General features: G+C 34.0%; 1 protein-coding gene across 5 annotated transcripts; it reads right to left on the reverse strand.

The window, feature by feature from the left end:
- Nucleotides 1–2,072: 2,072 nt before the first annotated feature.
- LOC142605628 (protein DGS1, mitochondrial) lies at nucleotides 2,073–16,691 on the reverse strand. Of its 5 annotated transcripts, none has more exons than XM_075777057.1 (14): nucleotides 16,336–16,691; nucleotides 15,888–16,002; nucleotides 15,600–15,803; nucleotides 13,745–13,882; nucleotides 13,372–13,533; nucleotides 11,155–11,285; nucleotides 10,731–10,820; nucleotides 7,825–7,914; nucleotides 6,562–6,634; nucleotides 6,457–6,485; nucleotides 6,248–6,371; nucleotides 5,524–5,634; nucleotides 2,682–2,782; nucleotides 2,073–2,500 (listed from the first exon to the last, which is right to left on the reverse strand). In XM_075777057.1, the coding sequence occupies exons 1-14, from the start codon at nucleotides 16,626–16,628 to the stop codon at nucleotides 2,380–2,382; spliced, it is 1,782 nt and encodes a 593-aa protein (XP_075633172.1). In that variant the 5' UTR covers nucleotides 16,629–16,691; the 3' UTR covers nucleotides 2,073–2,379. The 5 variants fall into 5 exon arrangements, with proteins under 5 accessions (XP_075633172.1, XP_075633173.1, XP_075633171.1 ...); XM_075777058.1 differs by having other exon boundaries at nucleotides 10,734–10,820; nucleotides 16,336–16,690; XM_075777056.1 differs by having other exon boundaries at nucleotides 10,734–10,834; nucleotides 11,155–11,349; nucleotides 16,336–16,689.
- Nucleotides 16,692–27,210: the final 10,519 nt, after the last annotated feature.

Here is a 27,210-nt window from a genome sequence, read left to right on the forward strand (position 1 = left end):
TTCTTTCTTGTTCTCTCGATCCCCTTATCTTAGGGTTTTTCTCTTCCTTTTATAGTTCCCTTTCTTCTTTCTACCCTCCACGTTGGATCAGATTGTCGGTCAAGATACTTGTCCCATCAATACCTTCCTAAAACCTTTGAAAATAGCTATAAGGCTGAACAATGCTACTCAGATATCACTTCCTCATTAATGCGGTCAGAGAATTAACTGCAAAGCATTCAATGCTGTGGTATCAGATTTTTCCTTAAATATTTCATGGTTTTCCTTTGTCCTATACTACTGTGTTGCACATCCTTATCAATAGAGTCTCATGGGACATTGCCTGTGTATGGCATATACTCATTCCAATCTCTACCTAGCTAACTCGAGGAGACATTCCTCTTCAGACCAACTTCTCAGATGATCACGATCAAACTTTGATTCTTTATGAATTAATACAGACCCTTAGTAAGATGTTTACTCATCCTCGAACCGCTGAATGTCCTTGGCTTGGGCCTCCGGCCCATTATGCATATAAATATACACTCCTACGCCCATCTTCCCCACAATATACATTTATTTTGAATGATACATTCATGTTTTTTTTTTTGATAGGAATGATACATTCATGTTATTATTATATTATGTTACGACCGAATCGATCCCTTGTTCAAGTAACTAATAATTGAGATTTTTAATGAGAACACCCCGTCGTTGCCAAGAATTAACAGACATTCCTTCTCCAAAATAATTTAATTTTTATAAGTATATGACTTCTGCTAGGAGTCACATAAAAAGCATCATAAAACCTCATGTTCCTAACTAAAAAGACATTTAATTAACTTCAAAAGATATTCTATTTTCAAAATGATAATTTGTAAAAAAATCTTCTTTTATTAATTCTTTATTAAGATAAATAAATGAACAAACTAGAATGTCTTTATTTCAATGGTAGCAAGTCATTCAGTTGTGATAGAAAGTTTGGGGTTTTAATGCTTATAAATCGTTGTACTATTTTTAACTTCCTAATAAATAGTAAAAATTAAAAAAATAAAATAAAATTCTAGAGTTGGAGACAACCAAAACCAAAATATAGATAGAAAGATAAGGTAAAACTAATGATGATATTCGAGCTGATTATCCTAATTCTATTCCAAGTGCAAGCTAATGACCTTGTCCATTTCTCTGAACTTGACGATGGCAGAATTACCGGCCCATTATACAAGTGCTTTGAAAAGGAATTTGAAACCTGTAAAAAGAGACGGGCCTTTAAGCAGTATTTTTAAGATGTGTATTATATATCATTTTTTTCAACTGCATGTATACTACAAAAATAGAAAGTTGTGATGCCAAAGTTTATATAGTCGCTAAAGACCCAGACATACAAGACAATACTGTAGAATGCTTACTGAACTGTTTTGAAAAGCATATAAGAACTATTTATTATCCAGGAAAAAGATATGAAAAAAATAAAAGAAAAAGAGAATTGAGATGTCATCTAAAAATTTACCTGATCGATGTGCACACCCATGAACAAAATTTTCTTCATGCGAAACATGTTCATCAGTTCATCAATTTTTTTTAATATTTCCTCACATTTTTATATATCTATCTTTGGTTGTAATAAGAGGTTAATTATCAAGTATTTATTTTTGAGTCATATAAATACGTAGACGGATATATCTAGTTATTTGATACTTATTATGCTTGGATGGACATAGACACGTGTCGTTTGGATTGTTCAAGTTCTTTTTTTCTTCTTTCTCAAAAAAAAAAAAGTTTCTTTTTTTCTTTTTCTTTTTCTTTTTTCACTTTTTTTGAGTCAATTGATCATGTTATTCGACTTGAGGTGATTGAGAGTATTTTAGTCTTATTTGGTAGTATGCTGATTCCGATGTTGGACATTAATTTATGCGGTAGATACTAAGACAACTCTTAATAATTTCTTGAGAAAAAAAAAATCTCATTGTATGCTTTAGTTTAATAAAAAAAAAATTGTTAATGAGAACAAAGGGGATCCAAGTATCCAACCTTGGTTTTTGAAAGGACCAAGAGTCACTTTATTTTTCAAGAAATGAAAATGTAGAAATAAATTTAGAAGCATTTTTTTTTTTTTTTAATTTGAAAGAAGAGAATGTATCTCATACGTCCGGTATATACGTCATTCTTCTTGTGATGTATTAGTTCTACATACACTTTGAGCCAAATAAGTTGGCGAGGGAGGGGGTATCTGAAGTAAAGTTTAGACGAGGAAAGTGAAAACAAGAAAAAGTAAAAATATATATAAAATACAAAATGGCACTGCAATTGTGCAAGTGCATTTGCTATTTTAATCATTGCCGATATTTAAAATGCAAAGTGCAAAGTTATCCCTCAAACTTCGAACTGAAAAATGAAGTCCTACCCACGTTTCGGTGAAGGAAGCAAGCAGTCATATAACCGCTCCAGGCGTGATGTCACTACAAGCTTATATGTAGTTTTAAGGTCAGGCTTTCCCAGATCAATAATATCCTGTCTCAAGCTGTTTAAAATATTACCGATTAGCTCTTGTCCAAAGTCATGATTTTTCAATCAATAGTCTCCCTCTCTTTCTCAAATACGCACAAACACAAACACACACATGCACACACAGAGCGAGACACAACTAAGCAGATAACAGCAATTCAGGGAAATAGCCTGTAAAACAGAGAAGAAAAACTAACCACTGCCATTCCCCGGTTGCTTTTGCATGCTTCTCCACAGCATGATATAGGCGATCCAGAGTATATAACACCAATCCAAACATGCATTGCGCATCTTTTTCCTGTAGAACACATGCAATATGAGGGCTTTTCTGGATTATGCTTTCTTTTTGGGCAGGAGTAATGGTGTTTTTATTGAAGCAAATAGTGTGTTAACATTTTCATATTGACTCACAATTAAAGCAATACAATAATCATGAAATACCAGAGGTATGAAATCAGAATGAATCTCAATAAACATGCAACGGAATACTTGTTTAAGTACAGTATCAAACAAAATGTTGCTGAATTATGTCATTTCGTCTTTTTCTTTCTTATGAGGACAAGATAAGCCATGCAATAAAATAGATGAAGAGTGATAATGTTGTATATTTATGTCAAAAGAAGCCACCTATACCTGTATATGTCTATGTGCATGGTTCTTATGTCCTATGCATGACCATGACTGATAATGGCAGTAATGTGTAACAGTAAAAAACCAGACTTGTGACAATGCATCCCCCGCCCCTCCCACTCCCTTCCCCCATCACCACCAAAAAAAGCAGGAAAAAAAATGATCCGGTAAAAATATTCTCCCTTTTCTTAAACCGACAACCTCACCCTCACCTTGCTCTTACAAGAAGAGAAAGTGTCATTCAAGCTAGAGCTCACTGACCTATAATAATACTCTCCCATTGAACCATTAGTACAATTCCTTCATTAGAGACTTCATGCTTCTATGCTACTCAATCATACAGGACAATGTGGGGTTACATATTTTAAATATAAACAGAAATTTTGCCAACCAGAGGAAAAATGCATAGTAATGGTTTTGATTTGTGAAGAAGCTTGGAGCGGGTGGTAATTCATAGCGATAGAGGCAGCCTATGGTAGGGCCTCCTTGTAGACGGTGCTATTAATTGTGTTAACATTCCATGTAAGATTGTAAACTTAATTCAGGATTTCCATAATCTGTGGCACAACATTGACAGAGACGATAAATTAGATTTTCAGAAAATCCAATTAGGCAGTAGATTTAATGGCTTCTATGGGCTTAACTCTTTCTGATACTTACTAGGATTTAAACTCTAGCTAATCTTTATAGGAACATGAAGTGAAGATATTTTTATTAGAGCCAGTGAGATGCTTTATTCTTCTTAATTTATTCTACCAAAAAAAAAATCTATGAATAACAGGTTCGGTTGAGTGCGTGGGGGCGGGTTGAGAGTCGGAGGGGGCCGGTTCAATAATCAAACTTAGTTAACACCTAAACAATGCTTAAGAAATTATTTAAATACAGTGGAGATAAATCGCTAAAATATGCTTAGCACGCATTTATTTGAAATTAAAAAGAAGAATAAACAAACAACAATAGAGCAGTCAAGTTGTAAAAGTAGTAACTATATAACAATACTTTAACATCAACTCATTCCAATTATTATTGTCGTTATTTGTTGTAATAAAAACATAAAATAAAAAAAAAGTTGGCATATGCTTTGAATTAGACCATTTATAACACTTTCCACATTCATTTTGATTCACATATACATTCAGCTTGGTTTCTTTGAAAATGAATTTATATTAGTGTGTGAAAAGTAAACTCTTCTGCTATGCATCTACTGCTAATCTAAAAGACTTATAGTGCGAATTCTCTATGGGGAGTATCATCTATGGGGAGCAACTTGGTGACAGAAAATTCATTAAAGAAAAAAATTTGGCAACACACTTCATTTATTGAAAAAAAAAAAAGTTAACAGACATCCATAGGAGTTTGTATGTCACGTGGGGTGGGCTTGTGGAAAGGTATAAGAACAGGTTGGGAATCATTTTATAATCTTGTTAGATTCAGACTAGGCAATACACTAGAGTGAGATTTTTGCATGATGTCTGGTGTATGGATGAGGCTCTAGCTCACTTTTGCCTGATCTATTCCAAATTGCAGTTAACAAACATGAAATGATGAGTGACTATTTGGTGACAGACACTGGAGTAGAGCTCTAGAATCCTGTGAGGTCAGTGCAGAATTGGGAATTAATCTGCCAACAATATGTTTGTTCTGCTGCATTCTCAACAGTTCCAGCTTGAGATGGATCAAGTGAGTTGGAAACTCAAGAGAAACGGTGTTTTCTTTTTCAGTCCACTTGTATTAGGAAAAGCTCTGAGAAGAAGTGCCACGCCAAGTCACCAAGTTTTCCTTGGAAGGCTATATGGAGGGTGAAGCTGTGAAGGCCCCCCTATGAGAGAAGCTTTTCGTGTGGGCAGCATCATTGGGAAAGATTCTTACCACTGATAATCTTATTAAACAAGGGATGGTCATGGTCTCGTGTTGCATGTGCAAGAGCGGTGAGGGTCCAGGTCATCTTCCAGTGCACTGTTCTTTTTCTTAGGGAGTTATATACTTATAGGAGCTTGTGTTCGTGATGTTCGGAGTGTGTTGGGTAATGCCTAAATCTGTGCACATGATGCTTCAGACAGAGAGCGTGGTATACAGTTCCATCATGCTTTTTCGGGACTCAGTAGAGGGAGAGAAATCAAACATTCACAATTCAAGCTGTCAGTTGTGAAGATAAAATCGACATTTGTTTGTTCATTGTTTTCTTGTCTCTTAGTTGATACAGTTCAGCCAATCATTTTGTAAACTTTATTGATTCTTTACATCTCTTAAGAGTTTCTTGGATCTTTGGTGTATACACCCAGTTTACTCGCTATTCTAAAGAAATGATGTACTTGTATTTTTATCTTTATAATTTTATTAATCTGCATTCTGCCTTTAGAGTTGTCACTGGAGACTTCAATGTAAAGGAAAATTAATTTAGCATTGTACCTGCCCTTGGTCAACATAGGTTTGGTACTGTACAATCCTTTTCTCAACCTCAACAATGAGCAGTCTCCGTTGGACCCGAGCCATTCTCCCCCTTCCTTCTGCTCTGGTATCCTGATTCACATAAGGGGAAAAAAGAAGAAGATTAAGCTAAGCCTTAAACAGGGTGGGGAAAAAAAAAACCCTCTTTTAGAGGCCTCTTTGATCAAGAATAATCCAGGAATTAATGTCCAGAAATGCAATGGATGGGGATCGATCAGTATCTCATGGTTATGCAGATTGCAGACCTTAATTCTGAGACCACAAAGAAATGGAGGGATGTTGAAAACCCTCCTGGCCTTTTTCAAAAAAAAAAAAAAAATCAGTAAGTTTGAGATTGGATCTACCAGCATCAAGCTGTCTTGTTCATCTGGAACCAACAACCAAAATGAATCGATTCCAAATCTTTAAGCATAATTTTCAAATGTACCAGTACATTCTAACCAATTACCAAAAATGGCAATCACAGGCTTCTCCTGCCAAGTCAAAGAACTTTCCTAACTGATCAATAGTAAAGGCACATATTTGTGGAAGCTTGGGGAAAATATAATTTCCACCATAATTATAATGAAAGAAATAAAAATTATGATTTGTTACCAAATAATTAAAATAACTAGAAAGTAATTCTTAAAAGATTTTCAATTAAAAAAAAAAAAAAATAAAAAGAAGAGATCTACAGTCATCCTACCCGTTTAAACCATGTACGCACTAGCATGAGCAAAATAAGAGAGAGAAAGAATGCTGGTAAGGCAGCTAGTATAGCAAAATTGATTTCATTAGCCTTAAGAATCTGGTCCAGCTCAAGCATTGCCCTGTTCAAAAAATCATTGTTACAAACTAATTAATCAAGAAAAATTGGATTAGCTAACCCAAGGATTCCAATTAAAAAAAACTCACGTCTCAATATCCAGTTTCAGCTTCTGAACCTGTGATGGCATAAAAATTTAAGTAAAATTATTTAATTCATAAAGAACAAGCACATAAAAATGATACATATATTACCTGAATAAGCAAAGCACGAGCAAGCTCCCCACTAAGAAGGTTCTGAATGGGATGCATTAGCTCCTTTTCATACCTACATCAAGAATCCAATGAACTTCTCTTTCTAATAAAAAAAAGGAACCCACAAAGTTACACAATACAAGTACATCCATAGCAAAGTAATTCAAAATTTTAACAAGAACAAAGAGGTCAATAGTTAGTCCAGGCACTCTCCTTTACCACAGAGGCACCCCGGGTTATCCTTGGATAATCTAAACTTTCCACATATACTTATAATTTCTATGATTTAGTAGCTTGTTCTCAGTTATTTAGGGGGTGTTTGGGAGAGTAGTTTAAATTATGTTGTTTGGGTGTTTTTGATATACGTGTGGGTGAAAAAGTGTATGGAAATGTGTGTAATATTGTTTAAAATGGCTGAAAATATGTTAAAACTAAGGTGCCAAACAGGCCCTTAATCAATTCCAACTCTCTTCAAATTATTCTTAACTAGACTAGCCAAACCCCCAACTTGAACACAAAAATAACCCCAAAACAGAAAAGGCATTTCCCAGCTCACTCTGATAAAGCCAAAAGAAAAGCGGCCAACACTCCCTAGCAACTGAAAGATCAATGGTCCACAAATTCACCAATTATTTTACACATGAAGCACTAACTAGTACGGAACTTCTCCCTATTCATGGAACTATTTGCCGTACATATGCATTGCAAATCAAGAACTTCACCTCCTAACACCATCTCACTCTTGCTGAAACTAACTCTGGAACATATAAGAAGCTTGCACCTAAGAAGTGTGGTGCCACCCCCACATTTTAACCCGCAAATGTATCCATGCAGTATCCCTATCGCATCCCTCTGAATCCAAGCCATATCTTACCGTATCCATGATGAAAATTGATTCACATATATAGGTAGCTATGCACCCTATATGTATCAGGCAATTCCATGGCGGATACCTATCAGATACAATGCTTTTATAATTATTAGTTTACATAGAAAAAAATAATAATTAGTTTGCAATATAGGTTATAATAAATTTTATATTGGACTATTATGTAAATTTTGGTTTTATCATAATAAATTGCAAGTATAAATGAGTATGCAGTTAAACAGATAATTGATGGATCAAATCAGAGTCTTTTCCATGAAATGCTTTGTGATGAAATATTATAAACCATTTTCTTTGCCAAAATACAAATTTATGCCAAGCATGCCTATTTCTCATTCTATTTAATACCAAACAAACAGCACTACAGAAAGACCCACCTGAACATTACTATTTCAAGCAGTTCCTGATCTGAAGCATTCTCTGGGATCTTTTGACCTTTGGTATGTTCACTGAACGCCAACAACATTCTATAAACCAAGCAGATAAATATGGTAAGGTTCAATAAAAGCAAAATATGTTAATGCCAAATTATGTTCGCTGTGAAATAAGATATCAATGACCAATGCATTCCACTAGCACTCTATGATGAAGTATACTAACAAATGGGAATTTGCTTGATCGACAAAATGATATATGCAACACCTTATATGAAGTCTAATAATTTACTTTTTTAGAATGACCATAAGTCATTCAATTTAGTCTCCATAAAAATGGTAATTTCTTATTTGGAAAACTGATTGGGAAAAAAGAAAAAGAAGAAGAAAGTTTGAGTTTGACGCAATGGTCAAAGAGATAGGCTCTTTACCAAACCCATATTAGCATGTAGTATATCTCTAGTTCATCTAATTTTCCAACTTGTATTGCTCCTCCATCTTTTTTCTACTTCAACAAAAGTCTTTGTACTCTATCAATAATGTGTAACAATATATATACTTGCTTAAATTATCATTCTCCATTTTACATCTTCTTAATAAGGGCAAAGCCATGTGGTTGCATACATAAATTGCTGCTTCCTCAATTATTTTCAATACAATGGTCAGCTATATTACAGAAATCAAGCCACGTACGCGTTCCTTTTTAACAAGCAAAAGCCAAAATATATGCTTCGCTGATGAAAATTTTTCAACAATCAGAAATACAACAATTATAGCATCTTAAGTGCCAGAGCATTTCCATTCCATAACTTATAATGGTATAAGCCAATCATAAGCATTGAAAAGGCATTAGCATCATTATCCAAACTGAGCCAAGCTGCTGGGCATGCCATCCCAGTTCAGCAAAATTACACAAGGCATTCCAAAGTCATGAACAGTCTGATGTGGATAGCAAAGGGTTTGAGGGAAAAACCAAATTATTCAATATTTGTGGTCTAGTTTTGATGTGGGGCTTTCTTGGAACCTTTTGTAGGTTATTTTAGCTATTTTTGAGTCTTCGTATTAAGTATTTTTAGGTTTGAAAGATGTTGCATCAGTTTTAAGCAAGTTTACTAGAATAAGGCCAATTTGGTAATTTCTCAATTTCAGGAATGGGCTGTCCTTGGCTGCACCAAAAGCCCATGGGTCTTACTTTATGTTTGAGCCCTTTTATAGATCTCTAAAGTACTTTTTGTTTGTTATTAGCCAGCCTAGTCATTTTAGAAATAGATTATTTAGATTTTAGAGTCCTAATCCTTCTAGGAAAGGAGTTAACAATAGCCTATATAAAGGTTTTATTGTAGTCATTAATATTCATAGTGAAATTGATTTTAATAAAATTCCAACACGTTATTTAAGCATTGAGCGTGTGATAGCCTTCTAACTAAGTGTAATTGCTATTCAAGATTCAAACTTTTGTTACCTAAGCCCTTAAACATAGATCCTTACACAAGAACCCTTCAAGATTTCATCAAGAAATCTAATTTAGTGCTAAATTCCTAAAGAACCTAAATCAAAATTGGTATCAAAGCCCATTCAAGCTTCCGCATTGCGTCACATGCAAAATACTAATAGAGCTGAATTTTCAGCATGAAAAAGAAAAAAAAACCCAATTCAAGAATTGCAAATGAGAACTAAAATAGATTTCATAGATTAAATTAATTTGAAAACCAATAGCCTTGTCACACAATTCAATACTAATAGTTCAATACCAATACATCTGAACCAAAAATATTAAGCCCCCTGATCAAATCCAACATGCCATGATAAGAGATAAGTCCAAACAATCCCACATAGCTAATGGAGTTCTTCCTGTCTGAACTATTGAAAAGCAAACCTCATTGAAGTCACCACCAATCACTTTGGCAATCCCCAACAGTATATTCCTGCTAAATCCTCACATAACAATTTTCTATCTTGGTTTGAATTAAGCTCATAAGCCCCAGAAAAAAACCCATTCATATTGCTCTACCACACAACTAAATGTACATGAGATAGAAAACATACCCTTGACTACTTCAATTTTCTCTAAAACTCAATTTGGTCAACCAGTTCTCTTGGACCAGTTAATCTCACAGGACCCAACTACTTCCAGATAGTCCCAATCCACAAACTGACTTCCCCATAAGCTCTGTCCCTCGGATACATGACCCCCTGCTAGAACCATGTCACACCCTTCACAATTGATCTTAACTCATCTTTTGAGAAGCCATGTCTGTCTCATTTGTTCTCCATCTTTCCTCAATGGCCATGAACAAACCATAACCTCCTTTTCACAACCTTCAAAAGCCACCCCCGAAAATTTGCTAAACCCCCTTAATTCTTTTCATGACCCAATTGGAAGACATAGCTTAAGATCAGTATAAAACTTCCTTGCTGCTTTGAAACATATTTAGAGGTGTAACATCAAGGGCTTTGTCATCTTGTTACCCCAATAGCCAAATTGTGAAGAATGGTAGAGAGAAAATAAATACGTAAAATTAATTCTGCATGGACTAATTATGCTATGTTTACATGTGCTTATATAGCTTACTTTGACAACAATAAAACTGGGCATATGCCCAAATACTCCATTTAATTTCTTCTTCTTCTTCTTCTTCTTCTTTCCTTACTGAAAAACATTAACAAATTCAGGCAATACCTCTACCACTCACATCACAGGCCTTTAATCTATTGGAAGGTTTAAGTTATCACAAAAGCTCTCTGTTTCATGCATAAATCAATAAGGATACATAGGTGTATTATGCAAGTATATATGGAAATAAGTGTGTCTAAAATCTGGAGGGGAACTTTAATGATCGAAGTAAACGTAATATATGCATGATCGGCATTTATATAGAATATTCAACTGAAAATGGTTAATAAATAACGACCTGTGCAGAGAATTAGAAGTTAACAGAACTTCTTCAGGCTCCATGACACCTTTGTGCCTCTTCCTGAATGTCTCAAAAAGTTCATCTCTAATTGACAAAAGCTGTTAAAAGATTGAATTAATCATTCAAAATATTAAATAATTTATAGATATGAAAAATCTAATATGAAAAGGATAAGTAGAGGTGGGAGGGGAAAGAAAAAGAAAGAGTTATGGCATCAACAAAGAAAAGTTATACTCTCTCCATCCCAAAATGATTGCCTAGATTCCAAATGGCATGATTATTAATGAAACAGAATTAACAAACTTCCCAAAATCCTCTTCACACTGTATTAGGGTCAGCGAAGAGTTTTGATGAGAACTTTTCATACTTTTGTAAGAAATGGGCAAAGTGGAAAAGTAAGTGGAAAGAATGAATATACCGGTTGTTCAACATGATCATTGAAAAAGCTAACTGTTGACTCTCTGGCATCACCAATCCATTTGTCAATGTCAGAACTCCCCATGAAACTACTATGCCGTAGGACCCACATAGAACAAACAGAGAGGCCAACTGCACCACACGTATAGCGGATCCAGTGTAAAGTTATCTTCCTAGGTTTCCGATGTTTTGCAACCTAAGAGAACAAAAATGCAAGCACACTACAAGTCTTAAATCTGATCTGATTAAACTACATAAACTGAGGCATGAGCTTGTTAATCTCCCAAAATTGTCCAGGCCAAGCCAACTTGATAAGTTACTCTGCTATCAAACATTCAACAATGTTTCCAAATAAATTTAAAGTAACCCAGTTTGACCTATCTAGTGTCCTTCAATCAACAAAGAACTATATCAAAATTATCTGGTTCATTTAAGCAAACATCATGTGCATGTACGTAATGAATGCAAATTATATTAATTAACTTTAATCTTAGTTCAATATAACTATATATCTAACCAACCATATACTGGATATTACCTCAATATAATTAATATTAATAAAATAATTTAGGCGACATCCATAGATAATTAAGACTTGGCAATTATGTGCTTCCTTATTCGGAGTATTATACAAATAGTGGTAAAAAAGTTGAATGAGCTCAACTGAACTGCATGATATTGGGCGATAATTTTAATTCTCTTATCTTAATTCATGTTCTTTTCATTTTTAATTGCTAAGTTACTTATGCATGGTCTTGGACTCACAACCAAACCCTTCACCCTCCTCTTTTTTTTATTTAAATAATAAGTAATAACCCTTCACCCTTTTCTTAACAGGGGAGGAGGAAGCTCCATTTAAGCTACAGCTCATTGACCTCTTGAATCTACTCTTCTTTACATTGTTTCCACTTCCCATCAAGCTCTCTAGTCAATGTGGCTTTAAATAATGATGAAGATTTCAAATTTAAATGAATCATACAACTTCAAACAAGCAATGCTACTCAATATCAGAAAATGCATAGTAGCACCCAAATCTATTTTAAAGAATATATGAACAAAACAACTAATAAAATATGAAAACAATAACAAACTTGAATTTAAGCAATATAATTACTAATACAAATGACTTAGTGAGCGTTTGGATACCGCATTTCACGCGGTATCCAAGTCTATGTTTTTTTTTTTGGAAAAGCGTGTTTCAGTGGCTTTATGTTACACTAGTGGGTCCTGTGCACTGTTCATGGGACCCACAAACCTTTTTTTAAGCAACTTTTTTATTAAAAATGGATCCCACGGCACTATCACACATTTAAAAATTCTTTTGTTACAGTGTTTTCAGTTTTCAGCAAAATAAACAGTATCCAAACGGACACTTAGTACACAGAGCATGGTGCATAATGTCATGAGAAGTTCGACCACATTAATATTCAATAGCACAAGACATCTAGGTAATATATCATAAATCAATTTTAACTCTCTGCCCAAAGCGAATGTTTGTATGATGAATTTGCATTGAAATATACACTTTTTAGCATATTGTAGTCAAAATCTAGCAAAGTAATGCAAGGGTAGCAATAGCAACAATAAAAAATAGAGTTACTGTATACAGACTGCCCACAATGCAATAGCAATACAAGTTCATATGTAATGTAGGAAACAGTGTCAGCACAACTATGGCAGTAGCTAATATAGGGCTTTCAATTTTACTTAAGCTAAGAATGGAATTGCCTGAAGGCTAGGGTCTAATCACGACTAGGATTTCTTTTAACAGAATTCTCATTATGACATTAGACTATAGATGTCCAAGAGCTTGTTATTAATTTCCCCCATAAATGTTGTGACTTTTCTAGTCAGAAGAAACTTTTTTAACAGTCATGTATATTGAAGACCAGCCATAGTCTGCATTTTGATGTCCAGAAGGCCAACCTAAATCATGGTGGATTACTATAATTATATACCAATTTAAATAAAAAATTACTATAAAGAAACAACAGCCTAGAGACTTTTTATTCATGTCTTCATCATAGAAGTCACCCATTTTTGGAAAGTTTGGGTGCATAATTTGTAGGTACTACAAGTTAATAAGATGATCACCAACAAAAAACATAACACACAGTTTATGAGATGACATATAAGCTACCATCTGTTAAAAAAAATTAAAACAATCTTAAGGGTACCAATTATGTACAAATCATAAAAAGATGACAGAAGTTCTTACAATATCAGATAAATAGGAGTCCAATTTAAGTAGATTTTGATAAATCAAGTTGATAGCATCTCTAACTTCACAGTCAGTCCACTGTGATCCTTCCTGATTTACTCCTGGCAGCTTCTCAAACAGTAGTGGGAGTGAATAGCTCCCTTCAACAGAAGAATCACTCTGCAAAGTAGTCATTCCAAAAGAGAGGGGAGGGGGGGGGGGGGGACAAGCAAAGCTTCAGAATATATATTAATAACAACAATAACAGCAAATATGAGTTTCTGAAAACTGCATGGTGAAAAAAATTAAAGACATGAAAACAATGCAAAAGCTATCAGCAATCACCACAAGGATAATCATGAAAAATGATAAGTCTTATGTTCATAGTCACCTGATGCATTGCCTGTAGATGTCCAATTGATGCCTCTAAATTTGAAAATATATCATTAATTGTAACCAATAATGAGGGCAATGAATTCTCAGGATCCTTCACTAACTTCTCTCCAAATCTGTCAACTTCCATGTAAATCTATAAAAAGAAATTGAATCAAAATCTGATAAGACTGCCTTAAAAAAACAATAGATATACGTGCAGATATGTAATACATAACTATGTAGCAAAGTAAGTTGTATATATGTGTCTATATGTATAGAAATAGATTATGTGTTGTATCATGCGAGTGCAGGAGAAGGGAAGTGACTGGATGGGTGAGAAAGAGTGAAACCACAACCTTAGCTAAACATTTCTTTTTATAGGTAAAGAAAAATTTATTAATGAAAAAACAGCGAATTCAGTTGCTGTCAATATATATCTAGCAATCATTAATACAGTGAGCCCAAAAAATCTAAAATACCCAATGGACTACTGTTGACACCCAAAAAAGGATCGAAGAAATCCAGACTTTATTCTTTCCGCCATATTGTCCACGTCAAATATGATGGAACCACATTCTAACCTTTATTTCTATAAAAAGTAGGTTTCAGATGCCAACATGTGAAGTAAAACAAACACTGACTTAGGCATAATCCATCTCACACCGAATACCACAAAGACAAACCCATAAATCAATAGCAATACAGAAATGAAGCAACTAATAATCTACTATCTCACCATTACTCTTCTATCTAAACACTAATCCACAATAACTATATTTCGTTTTATTATTCCTGTGGTGGGAGGCTTGGGATAAGTTGTAGACCCAGATCTCATGGTTCAAATCCCCACTAGGATCCCTTGGATTACCTGATACACAGTTCTTGGGGCTGGGGGTGTGTATATGTGGTTTTCTCCCCATGGATAAGTCCGAAGGCCTTGCCTTGGTGAGGTTCCACATCATCAATTTTTTTAATCTATTGTAAGAATCCTTCCCCAATGAGGCTAGTCAAACAAGAAAAAAAAATTCCATTCCCCAACCACGATATGTTTAAAGTTACACCAGGCCAATTTTTTCTTAAAAATAAAAATTCTTTAAATTTGGTGTTACTTTGTATATATAGGATGGATATCAGTATGGAAAGGGGGGGTGAAGAAACTGATAGTGATACCCTCTACAACAATCAAAGCTTTTGTTTCTAACATTTTTCATAAAGGTTTTTTTTTTCTTTAACCATCGATTAGAAAGAAATAAAGGGAAAAGCCTTAGAAAATGGAAGCATGTAAAAGAAAATACCTTAAGAAGCTTGAAAAAATTTACCCTCACAATTTAACATTTTAATTTTAAAGAAATCAAGGTTGTTTACAGCATTTTTTCTTTGATAAGTTTATTTATGGGTATTCTTCAGAAATAATGTTTATAATACAAGGAAAAAAAAGAAGTCTGAATAATAAAGGTAACCTACTTAACCAGTTAGATTATCCTAATATATAGGTTTTTTATTTTATGACGTGGAACCTCACCAAGTTAGGGCCCTTTGGACCCACCCTTGGAGAGTAATATATAGATTTTTAAATAAAAAAAATAGAAAATGATTTTTTGGGCGATTTCAACTGGTGAATCAGTCGGCAAACCCAAGCCCAACTGACCCACAATCACTCCTAGACCTTCCTAGTATTGGTTCAAGATCATTCAGCTTATAACAGCATATGTCATGTGCCAATTGTTTTGAATAACTTACAACCAAGCAAGAGAGGAAAAAAGGAAAGGATTGATAAATATGAACAACATAAGATGATTTAAGAAAAAGACATACTAAATTAAGGTTACTCATTCTAAAAATACAAAAGGGTAGTATAGGACTGAGCAAACCTGAGCCAAGAACGTAGCAAGTGCACATCTTAAGCTACTTAAAATGGCTATTCTCTCAGATATGTGAGATGATGCAGAATGGCATATATTCTGCATCGAAGAGCCCTCATCAGCACATCCACGTATCAATTGGACCGCTCCATCAATAAAAGCCAGTGGCCCTCTCTCGAAAATCATGAAGTACATTTTACGAGCATTGGATCCCTAAAACAAAATCGTGCAAGCGTGACGATCATTCACAGTACATAAACTATCATTCACAGTACATCACATCCACGGTTTACTAACCTCCGCCCTAGATTGCCAAAACTGCAAATTCGTCTGAACATTATGCAAATTCAAAAATGTGTGCTCCAAAATATCCTCCAAAACCTCATAAACTCTAGACGTGTCTGACATAACCCTGGACGCCGCATAGTAGAGAATTTATTTAATCCATAGTTCAATGTTTACAGAATATAACAAATGCAATCTTATGAATGTTGCTAAAGTTCCATTAACAAAAATAAATTTAAACACTTTCATTAGCTTGCTCATGAAAAATTCAAAGAAAAAAAAAAACAATTTCTTTAATCTTTATAGCTTCCAATCAAAAATTCTTTCCACATCAAGACATTTCGGTACATTAAAGCAAATCAGAATCAATCTTCAATAAAGCGATTACTAATGCGCAAATGTGAAACCTCTATTTTCTCAGGAACCAAACAAGTCATATAGAAAAAAGAAAGATTCTTACAGTGAAGCAGAGTCGAAGGAGTTGGAAGGCAATGGGAGAGGGAGGCAAGCGCCGTGAGTTCGAGAGCCGACGCGAGCGGCTTGGCGATAGAGATTGGAGATTTTGGCGAATACATTTGAGGCCGATGATGATGATGAAGAAGAAGAAGAAGAAGAAGAGGAGGGCAAGAAAGCAAGCACTCGGTTCCAGATATAGTTGGAGTAGAATGAGAATAGGGTTTTGTTGTTGTTGTTGTTGTTGTTGTTGTTGTGGTCCTTGGATTCATTGTTATTCTCCACAGTTGCGACCTCCATGAGTAGAGAGTACTTAGCTTAGCACTGAGTTTTCAAGTACTGTGAGGGGAACGATTCGAAAGAGACGAATAGAATCAGTGATACGGTTATATAGGCTTCCGGTGGTGGTGGCGTTTGAATTGCTTTTGACTTTGATTTCATTAGTCCCTGTATTTTCAATAATTATAAAATTGCACTTCTTTTTTCTTTTTCTTTTTTTTTTGGTGTAAATGCATTTTTAGTCCTTACATTTTTAGTCCCTACATTTTAATTTTACCACTTTTAGTCCCTAATTCAATTAACGCGTTCTATTTTAGTCCTTTTTATTAGTCAACCGACGAAAATAGCTGAGGTGGCTGTTGGAAGAATTAAAATATTATAAAAAAATGTCACATCATCATGACACATCAACATATAAATTTAAAAAAATAATTTATTAATTTTAACTAAATAATAAAATTAAAAACTAAATTAAAAACTAAAATTCACATGAATTAAAACAGAATTTAAAAAATCATCTCAAACTCAAACTCTATTCTCTCATCTCAAACTTAAACTCAAATACTGATACACACAGATCTAATCTAAGTAAAGAAATGTAAAGTAGAATCAAATCGAAGAAAAAGAAGTTGAAAACGGAAGAAATCAAACCCAAAAAATCAAACCCAAAAATCAAATACCCAAACCTAAAAAATGAAACCAAGAAAAAAAAAAATCAAATCCGAATTAGGGTCGAGCAACAACAAGAGACGAGAAGAGGAAAGGAGCTCGTTGATGGCCTTGAAGTCCTTGCGGTGGCCGAAGTAGTCAACGAAGGAGTGAGTGAAGTTAGGGTTTGAGAGAAGCCATTGGTGGAAGCCGAGAACTGTACAGCTGGCTTTAGGGGAGAGATTGAGAGTGGAGAGGACTAGAGAAGGCGTTGAGTTGATGTGAGAGAACTTGAGGTGGAGGCGTTCGGAGATCGGAAGCGGGTCAGAGTTCGGGTTGTTAAGGAGCTCCGAGGAAACAGAGAGAGAAACAGGATCATCAGAAAAAGGAGAAGGGGAAGGAGAAGAAGAGAAGGATTGGAAATGGGAGGAGAGGAAAGTGAGTTTGGGAGTTTGGTCATTGTGTAAGCATCTTCAGATAAACAACTGGGTTATTGATATTTTTTATTCAGTTCAGTTCAGTTTGAGTGAGTGAACTGGCTGGGTTTTTCTGGGGTTGTGTGTTTGTTTGATTCAATGAGCCGAGTTGGCCAGATTGGTTGATTTTGTTGTTGATTGTTTGAAATAAACTGGGTTTTGTTTGAGTTTTTGGGTTTCTGGATATTTAAGTGTTTGAGATTTCTGGGTTTTCTTTGATTTTATGATTTTGGCTATGAATCTTTGGGGAAAAACGAGAAAAACTTATAGGTTTTCAGCATGGGTCTTTTAGCATTGGTCTTTGTTCTCTTGTCAAATTTTATTGTATTATTGATTTGATTTTAAGTGGGAAAGGAAGTTGATTCAATGGGTTTAATTTTAAATTCGTGTTCTTGAGTTTGATTTTCTGGGTTTGTGTTCTTGTGTTCTTTGTTTTTTTAAATTTGAGTTTGTGTTTTTAAATTTTCTTTTTTTATTCAGTTAAAATTGAAAAATTATTTATAAAAAAAATAGATGCTGACGTGACATTATTTTATAATATTTTAATTTCTTCTGCTGCCACCTTAGCTATTTCTATTGGTTGATTGACGGAAATGACCAAAATGGAACGCGTTAATTAAATTAGGGACTAAAAGTGATAAAATTAAAATGTAGGGACTAAAATGAAAATACGCCAAAATGTAGGGAGTAAAAGTACATTTACGCCTTTTTTTCTTTTCTTTTTGAAAAAAAAAAAACATAAAGGTTAAAATGAAAATGAAATCTAATAATTTGAAAAATGGGGAAATAAATGAAAGTATTTTGAATTTAAGGATCAAAAGTGTACTTTGGTCTAACTTTTCTTTATGTTCTTTCATTTTAAGACTATGCAAACCGGCATCTTTCGAGAAATGAAAAAAAAAAAAGGAAAAAGTTAAAAACTTTAAAGTAATTATATGACCGAGCCTTTTTTTTTTTTTTGGGTATCCTTCTTATGCTGCCTTATGTAAGAAGTGGAACAGTTTAACATTTTTGTGGTCTATCAATGATTAAAATAACGGCTAATGTGGGTTAAATTGTGTGATATTTAGTTGGCACATTTGCAGTAGAATTGTATCATTGTATGTGTGTCATGTCATGCTTTTATAATGTTTTGGATCAAGTTCATATTTATATAATGTTAATTCTGTTTTAGGTATTTGATAATTATCATTCTCAAAAAAAAAGTATCTGATAATTCAATAATTAAATAAGGGCTGAATATAAAGTATTTAATCATATCATTTTTATAATGTTAACTATATTTTAGATTTTGATAATTTGATAGTTATACTCAGCTCTCCAACTAGGAAAGCTCTCTCTCTCTTTTGGCACATAAGATAGAAACTCATAATAGAACAGAGGAAAAGTGTTGAAATTCAGTATTAGGATAAATGAAAGAAAAAAAAAAATCCCATACAAAAGGCACAGAGCTACTGCTACTATAACTAAACATTATGTCAATAAAATTAGAAAACTGAGAATATCCAGTGCAATTATAGAAGAAAAAATAAAATGCCATTGTAGCTGTACTAACTACTATATTTAGATCTAATATTGTCAACAACAAAAAAAAAACATCAATGTCTTATAAGCAAGAAAACTGCAATTTTTAAAAACCAAACTGAACTGACCAGTTCAACCTGGAATAACAGCAGAGCCGCAGGGGTACTAGTTAGATAAACAATCTGAAATCCATTTAACATAAAATTTTAAAAAAAAAAAAAAAAAAAAAGTGCGTTTAACATACATGCATGCATAATTAGTCAATGGAATACCTAAAAAGCCCAATTGAAAAAAAAAAAAAATTATCAAACCTATGAAAAATCATAACTAAAATCAGTGGGTACAAGTACAACATTTTAAAAAAAAAATTGTTATCATAAAACAACACTTAAAAAAGGATTTTAAAAAATCTAAGAATTGATTAACCCTACAAAACTAATGGCCTATTTAGAAGTTTAAAAAAGGAGGGGGAGTAGAGTAAAAGGAGGGAGAGTAATTCAATTACCTTGTTTGGAAGTTTTTTAAGGAATGAGGGGGAGGGATTTCAACTACCTCTAACCTCTCATTTTTAATTCTCCCAAATTGGAGAGATTTGGAGGGAGAATAGAGTAGATAAATTATTGACCAAATAAATTATTTAATTTACCCTTTCTAAATTAAAAAAATTACAAACCGATTACATAAATAATCTTTGTTTGTTTCTTGAGAAAATTTAAAGTGAATGAAAAAAATAAAAATAAAAATAAATTCACGACTTACTAAAAGGAAAATTTGCAAATTAATTATTTAACAAATTAATTATTTAATCAACCAATCACAAAAACAACAACTTGATTTGCAAAGTCATCATTCAACCACTACAATTCTCACCAAATTCAACTCTGGAATTCAAAAACCTGAGCAATTTTCAAAATTTATAGAATTCTAATCTCTGATTAGAAATTTATATGCGAAGAAGAAGTCGGCTAAATAAGCTAGTTGCACCTGTTTGAAGATAGCGTCAGAGCTAAGCGGACTCTACTTGTTTTTCCGATGTTCCGGAGTCAATGGCTGATACACGAGCTTCACCGCAGCAAAATCAGTTCCGCGATCGTCATCGCTTCCAATCTTATTATCACCACCACCGCTGCCACTGCCATTACCAATACTAGTCGGCTTCGTCGACTCTATTACGGCGGTACTCTGATTCCTATCATCATCGTAGACTCACAGCTCTTCCCGTCGTCTCTGAACGCCGAATTATTTGACAATTCCGGTAAGCTCGTTTTGGATGTTGAATCCGACACTTCCCTGACAACCGTGGCGCTAGGCCTCCTTCGAACATCTGAGCCTACATTAGATTGTTGTGGTCGTAGTCATGGTGTTGGTCATCGCTGCAGTCACTCTTGTGCCAGTGCTTTCCAGCATATCGAAGATCGCCATTGTAGTATTGTACAAAACCGTGTCAATGTGTACTGTTGCTGTTTTTGTGATTTTTTGTTTGTTTTTGTGATTGGTTAAAAATAATTATTTAATCTAATAAATTAATCATAGACCAATGTTGTAAGTCAATTTTTAAATAGGAGTAAATTTGTCACTTTAAATCATTTTCTCTCTTTTCCATCCTAATTTTTAAAACATCTAAACAAGAGGAAGGACTAATTACTCCCTTCTTCTTACTAATTACTCCCTTCCTCTTCCATCCTAATTTCCCTCTACTCTCATTTCCACTACTCTCCTCCCCTCTACTCTCCTCCCTCCCTAAACTTCCAAACAAGCCATAAGGGAATCTCGACCATAATATGTAGGGAACCTTAGCTTGGGGTCTCACTCTCAGCACAGGCCGCCTTTGAAGAGGGCTTAATTTAAGGGACACGGGTTAGGTCTAGTGCACGCCTAAGCTTAGCCCAAGTATAAAACCAGAAGAAAAAACAAAAAGCTAAAATTTGTAAATTAGATTTTAAAGTTTGAAAATTAATTTAACAATTAAGTTCAAGTCATAAATATTGCTAAAATTATGCAGGCTAACACCACAACCATACCTTAAAGTACCAAGCAATTATCAGTGCTTTTTTTTTTTTTCTTTTTCTTTTTTTCTTTTCTTTCTGTGCTTCTAAATTCTAATATTGTCTATGTAAGACCAAAACTCTAAATCAAACCATGGTTCTCAGAAAGATGAATTCCAAAATTTTCTATAAGAAATCGATGTAAAAAATAAATTACAAACACATATGTCGATTAAAATAAAACAAAGCAAGTAACATGTACCTGATTCGGTCGCCAAGTCTGGTAACACTGAAATCGATCCTACAATATCAGGGATTTTAAATTGAAAATCACAAACCTTATAAACTGAGGGAGAGTCACGTATCTCATATGTATGCGAACATGGATTATATATGAAGTTAAAGATACTGTCACAACTGAAATCATATTGGATTCCCGTTTCGTTTGGGAGCTGACTGCATGGATATTGGATATTATATCTTGAATTATCTTACGGGACAAATTATTTTAGAATATTTTTATAAATTGTTGATGCAATAAATTGATTTTTTTTTTTTTTTTGGAGAAGAATTGATTCTCAAGGTCCATTATTAATATTACATTTTTACTTACCAATAACCTACCACATCATCAATTTGTAAAATATTTTGTGCTTTTAACATTTTTCTTTTAGATTTTCACTTTTCTTTATTCCATTTGGGTTTTGCTTAACATTTTAAGTTGATTTTATAAGCCAAAAAAAAAAAGTTATACTATATAAATTCCACAAGACAATTATTTGGTAAATTTAAAAATAAGTTATACGCTAGTATTTTGTCTCTACTATGAATCGCTTAATTAAATGTTATATGTAAAAAATTGAAACTATATTAATTAATAACTAATGAGATGCATAACACAAACACACTAAATTTATGACATATAGTTAGATTACATACATATATTGAGCCATTTTGCACAAACACGGTGTATAGTAAAATTTGATGTCCAACTTTTATTATATAAAATATGATAAAACATTGCAATCCACGAATTATTTAAAAACTACATGTAAATAAAGCGAAAAAAATATTAATAATTAGTGAGCATATGACAAAAATATATTCATTTTATAACATATAATACACACACAAACTAACATTAATTATTATGTTGCTATGACTTAATTAAAAATTATATTCATATATATTAGAATCAAGATGAACACGTATTATTTCATAAGACTGCTAAAGTCAGCCTGTAAAAGGGGGGGGGGGGAAAGATTGCTTTTCTCGCCAGAGAATGAGCCATCTTGTTACTAAGGGTCCGTTTGGATAGAACTTATTGTTGAAAACTAAAAACTAAAAACTGAAAATACTGTAGCAAAATAATTTTTAAATGTGTAAATAGTGATGCGGGACCCATTTTTAATAAAAAATTGATGAAAAAGTACATGAACAGTGCGCGCACAGTACGCACACAGTGCGCGCATGTCCCCCTCTGCAGTAGAAACAAAAAAAAAAAAACAAAACGTGAACGCGGAAATAATCTGAATCCAAACACCCTCTAAGTCTACGAGCAAGAGATAGCTTGAAAACAAAAACAAAAGCAAAAAAAAGAGGTGAAGCAAGATAGTGAATATCAACTACAATATGGCCATAGTGAGCAAGAGACTTGTGATGTTCCTTGAGAGTACTTATTAGCAGACGGAGCCGGGACTTAGAGTTAGGGGGCAGCTTTGCTGTTGGCTATGTGCGACAGTTCTGGCCTCTGGCTTTGCTGCTTAACTAATTGCTAAGGGATTTTCTATTTTTCATTTTTTATTTTTTTGTGCTTTTGATGTGTGTGTTGTTTTTAGGTAAGGACAAAGTTATTTTATTTAAAATTTTTTAAAGGGTTAGATTGTTTGTTTTGAGTAAAATTGGTTGTTTAAACTTAATTTTTTTTAGCTTTACCATTGGTAATTTTTGTTGTTGGGCTAATTTTTTTTTGGGTTTGTACTTATAAAATTTTTTATAGCCCCTAGAAAGAGGAAAATGCTAGAGTTACAATTTTTTTTACAAATTGTTGATGTAATGAGTAGTTATTAGTAAATAAAAAAGTTATGTAAGTGGTAGATTCAAATGTAAACCAATAAGAATTCACTACCTCAACAGCTTGTAAAAATGTTGTAAACACGTTTGTGATTATAGTATTATTTTTAAAAGAATCAATGATATTATTAAGGGGAGAAAGTGTAATTTTATAGAATAAAATTGTTAAAATAAGTAGCAATAAAATTCGGGGCCGCCACCCCCCCCCCCCAACGCCCAAGTCTACCTCCGTCCATGCTTATTAGAGTAGCCAAGTCACACCTCGGCGCGCTGCCATAGCTTCCACCTCAATGACCGTTAGGGGCAACGATATTAGCTGGGATAGCGCTGCCATGACCTGCCCATCCCCATTTCGGATTACGACGCCCAAGCCAGCGCTGCCTTCATCATCAAACGTAGCATTGTCGACATTGATCTTGTAGCAGGGAGTACTGGAGGCATCCAAGAAGCTGGTAAGTGTTGAGGTCGACACGTCGGGGGGCTCACCTGGAGTAAGTCACGTTCTTGCTGTCTGTCTCGAGCCACCTGTAGCAACTAGTTCAAGGGTATCACAGGTTTGCTCAAGCGCAGATGGTTGCGTCGATTATTCCAGATTGCCCATATCACAGAGATGAACACGTCCGGGTCATGCTTTCTGCAAATACGAAACCGAGCATATCAATGAAATTACCACATTGCTTAAGAGTGCTATGATTCCATGATGGTGTTGATTTTCAGAGGATTTCCAACTTCGGACAGTGAAACAGAGCGTGGACAATGTCTTCTTGGTGAAGCTTACAAACATCGCATATACCATCTGCCACCACTCTTCTCTTCATCAGATTGATCTTCGTGGGTAATGAATTTTGGCAAGCATGCCACGCCAAATTTTTTACCTTTGCAGCGACATGTAATCCCCAAATCTTCATCCACAATGGTTTTAAGTTTCCAACCGTGGAGTGGCTGGGCTGCTAAACTTAAGAGGCACGCTGCAGGAACTGATAGCCGAACTTCATTGAGTACTCCCCATCTAGATTCCACGACCAAATAAAGATGTCCTCTTGGATTGAATTACATAGAGGGATTCTTTTGATCACTGCTACCTCAAACTCGAAGAAGCACCTATCAATAATGTCATCTCTCCAAAATCGTTGTTCCTAGTCAATGAGGGTACTAACAGTGTGTGAAGGCAGCCCCGACATGACAGGAGAAATAATCTGTGGGTTACATCGGGTTGGACTTGGAAGCCAGTTATCCCCCAAATATTAACTGAGGTACCTGTTCCTATTCTCCAAGAAGCTCCACGTTGTATGACTTCCCTGCCTTTGATGATGCTTTGCATTGTTTGGTGTTTTAGCATCCATCACCGAGCAATTTGGAAAAAACTTAACTTTGAAGACCTGGTAGAATAAGGATTGAGCGTAATGTAGGAGGTGCCAAGTTTGCTTTGCTAAAAAAGCATCAATGTACATAGCCAGGTCTTTAAAGCCCAAGCCACCCTGTGACTTTGGCTTGCACATAGTTTCCCACTTCAACCAATGAATTTTTCTGCTTTCTCCTCGTTGCCCCCAAAAAAATTTGCTAATGAGAGCTTCAATTTCATGGCATAGGGTGACTTGAAGCATGACCTTGTACAAGTGGGGAGTGCTTGAGCAACTGACTTGGTCAAGATTCCTCTTCCTGGGTCAAAAGTTTAGCTTCCCATCCTTAAAAGCAAGCTGCATATCATGGTTAGTTGATTTATTAAAAAATAGAGTAGTTTTGGCTCTATTAATTTTTTGACCCGAGGCCCTTTCATAGGTGGCCAAAATATCCAACCATGCTTGACATTCATTCTCAAAGGCCCTGCAAAGAATCAAACTATCTTTTACAAAAAACAAATGGATTCGTCGTGGTCTTGTTTTACAGATAGCCACCCCCGAATATCTTCACAAGTGGCTGCCTTCATGATTAGTCCATTTAGTCCTTATGTGCACATCAAGAACAAGTATGGTGAGAAAGGGTCACCTTGGCGGATTCTCCGTGAGGGAATAATGTCCCCATGAGGTTCACCATTAATTAGCACAGAGTATTATGCAGTGGTGATGCATACCATCATCAAATGTATCCATTTTTCACAAAAACCCAACTTTTCCAAAACTTATAAATAAAACTATATTAGTAATGAATGATTAATGAGCCACATAACACACACACATACACTAGTCTCGTCACATGCACGACCTTCTTTTTTTGATTTAGTATCATATATTTTTAACTTATTTCAATTTGAGGTTTACACTTTTTCTCACAAAAATTGCGCATTTAGAACTGCTAATATGGTCAGAAATGTCATAAGGCTAGATAAAATACTTATAAAAAAAAAAAAAAAATAGAAGAGGCTCTTCAATGGGAGGACATTACCAATTACCAAAGTCAAGTAGATGAGTGGATTCAGAATGGCTCTAGATCTAGACTCTAGAGTGGCGATAGAAAAGAAGAATGGCCAAGATTAGCTTTCTTTTTCCATTGGCCAAATCTCTTTTTGGCAGCCTCTTCTTCTCTCCACGTAAAAACAGAATAGTTACAGGATAAAAAAGAGATGAGAAGAAAGTGCAGTTATTTTTTTTTTTAAAAATTTATTAGAGAAGAAAGTGCAGTTATTTTGCGATATAGCTACATAATAACTGATCAATAGTGGCTAGTGGAGAGAGTGAACTGCGAAATTGAAAAGTAACTAATGAAAAATGTATTTTACAATGAATTTGGTTTACAATTTGTTGTAGAAGGAAAAAAATTGAGTTTAGTAATTGTATAAGTGGAAAACGTGGTTGGAAAAGCAATTTTTTAGGGGTGAAACATGGTAAATCTAATCGGTTAAAAAAAAGGGGAAAAATGGTTTTTTTAATTAAAAAAGTTGAAAATCGTTCAATCAAAAAAAAAAAAAAAAGTGGAAAGTTATCCCAAAAAAAAATGGAAAACTAACGTGAGAGAGAAATGTGGAGATGGGAGAAAAAAAGTTTTTTTTTTTGAGAAGTACTATGTTCATAACATTTTTACAATATTTTCACAACAAATCACAAGAAGTTAGTTGTTATTGGTTCAAATTTAAAATTGAGATTATTTTTTAACCCAACAATAACAACCAGTAACAACCTGCCACTTAGGATTTGTTGTAAAAATGTTGTAGACATATCATTTCTTTTTTTCTTTTTCTAATTTAGCTAAAAATTAGGAATTTTTAAATTACTAATTTTACATGTCTAACCCTATTATTTAAGCCTTAGAAACAGATGAGTTTAAGGATATTTTGGGCATCTAAATTGAGGAATCGAAATACAAAAAGCCCCTTAAATAGTAGTATAGATATAAAATATATATATATATATATATGTATATATTACAACATATGATAAATACATTTATTTATTTTAGATACTTTCAACTTATGACATTCGCTCTTGATGATAACTTTTTATCATTAAACCAAGACACCAATAAGTTTTTTATGTACGTGAGAATTGAACCCCAGATTTTTTATTTAACCATCAAATACTTTACTAGTTAAATTAATTAGAACCCACAATAAATACATTTATATGTGTGTGCAATATATCAATTTTATCGTATCATATAATAGGAAGCTTAGTATGGGTTCAAGTGATAGTCATTGTTTTTTCTTTTCTTTTCTTTTCTTTTTTATTGTTCACTAAGTAATATTTTTTATGGTTCCCTATGTCTATGGTATGATTTGAATCCCTACTCCTTTCCCCTCCCCTCCTCCACTATCTCCCTATCAATAGAATAATCAATTGGTAATAGAATTTATTTTAAGTGTATCACTAATATAAATTAAATTAACTAAACATTAAAAAATGAATGATGAATACATAGTTATTTTTAAAATTATCTCATATATATATATATATATATATATAT

The sequence above is a fragment of the Castanea sativa genome, chromosome 8, assembly GCF_040712315.1.
Source record: "Castanea sativa cultivar Marrone di Chiusa Pesio chromosome 8, ASM4071231v1".
Classification (NCBI taxonomy): domain Eukaryota; kingdom Viridiplantae; phylum Streptophyta; class Magnoliopsida; order Fagales; family Fagaceae; genus Castanea; species Castanea sativa.

Coding starts and splice junctions, on each gene's coding strand:
- LOC142605628 (XM_075777055.1), bottom strand. CDS start 16,628: ATGGAGGTCGCAACTGTGGAGAATAACAATGAATCCAAGGACCACAAC. Junction 15,804..15,887: donor TTTGGCAATCTAGGGCGGAG/GTTAGTAAACCG, acceptor ATTTTGTTTTAG/GGATCCAATGCTCGTAAAAT. Junction 5,635..6,247: donor TGCGTACATGGTTTAAACGG/GTAGGATGACTG, acceptor TATGTGAATCAG/GATACCAGAGCAGAAGGAAG.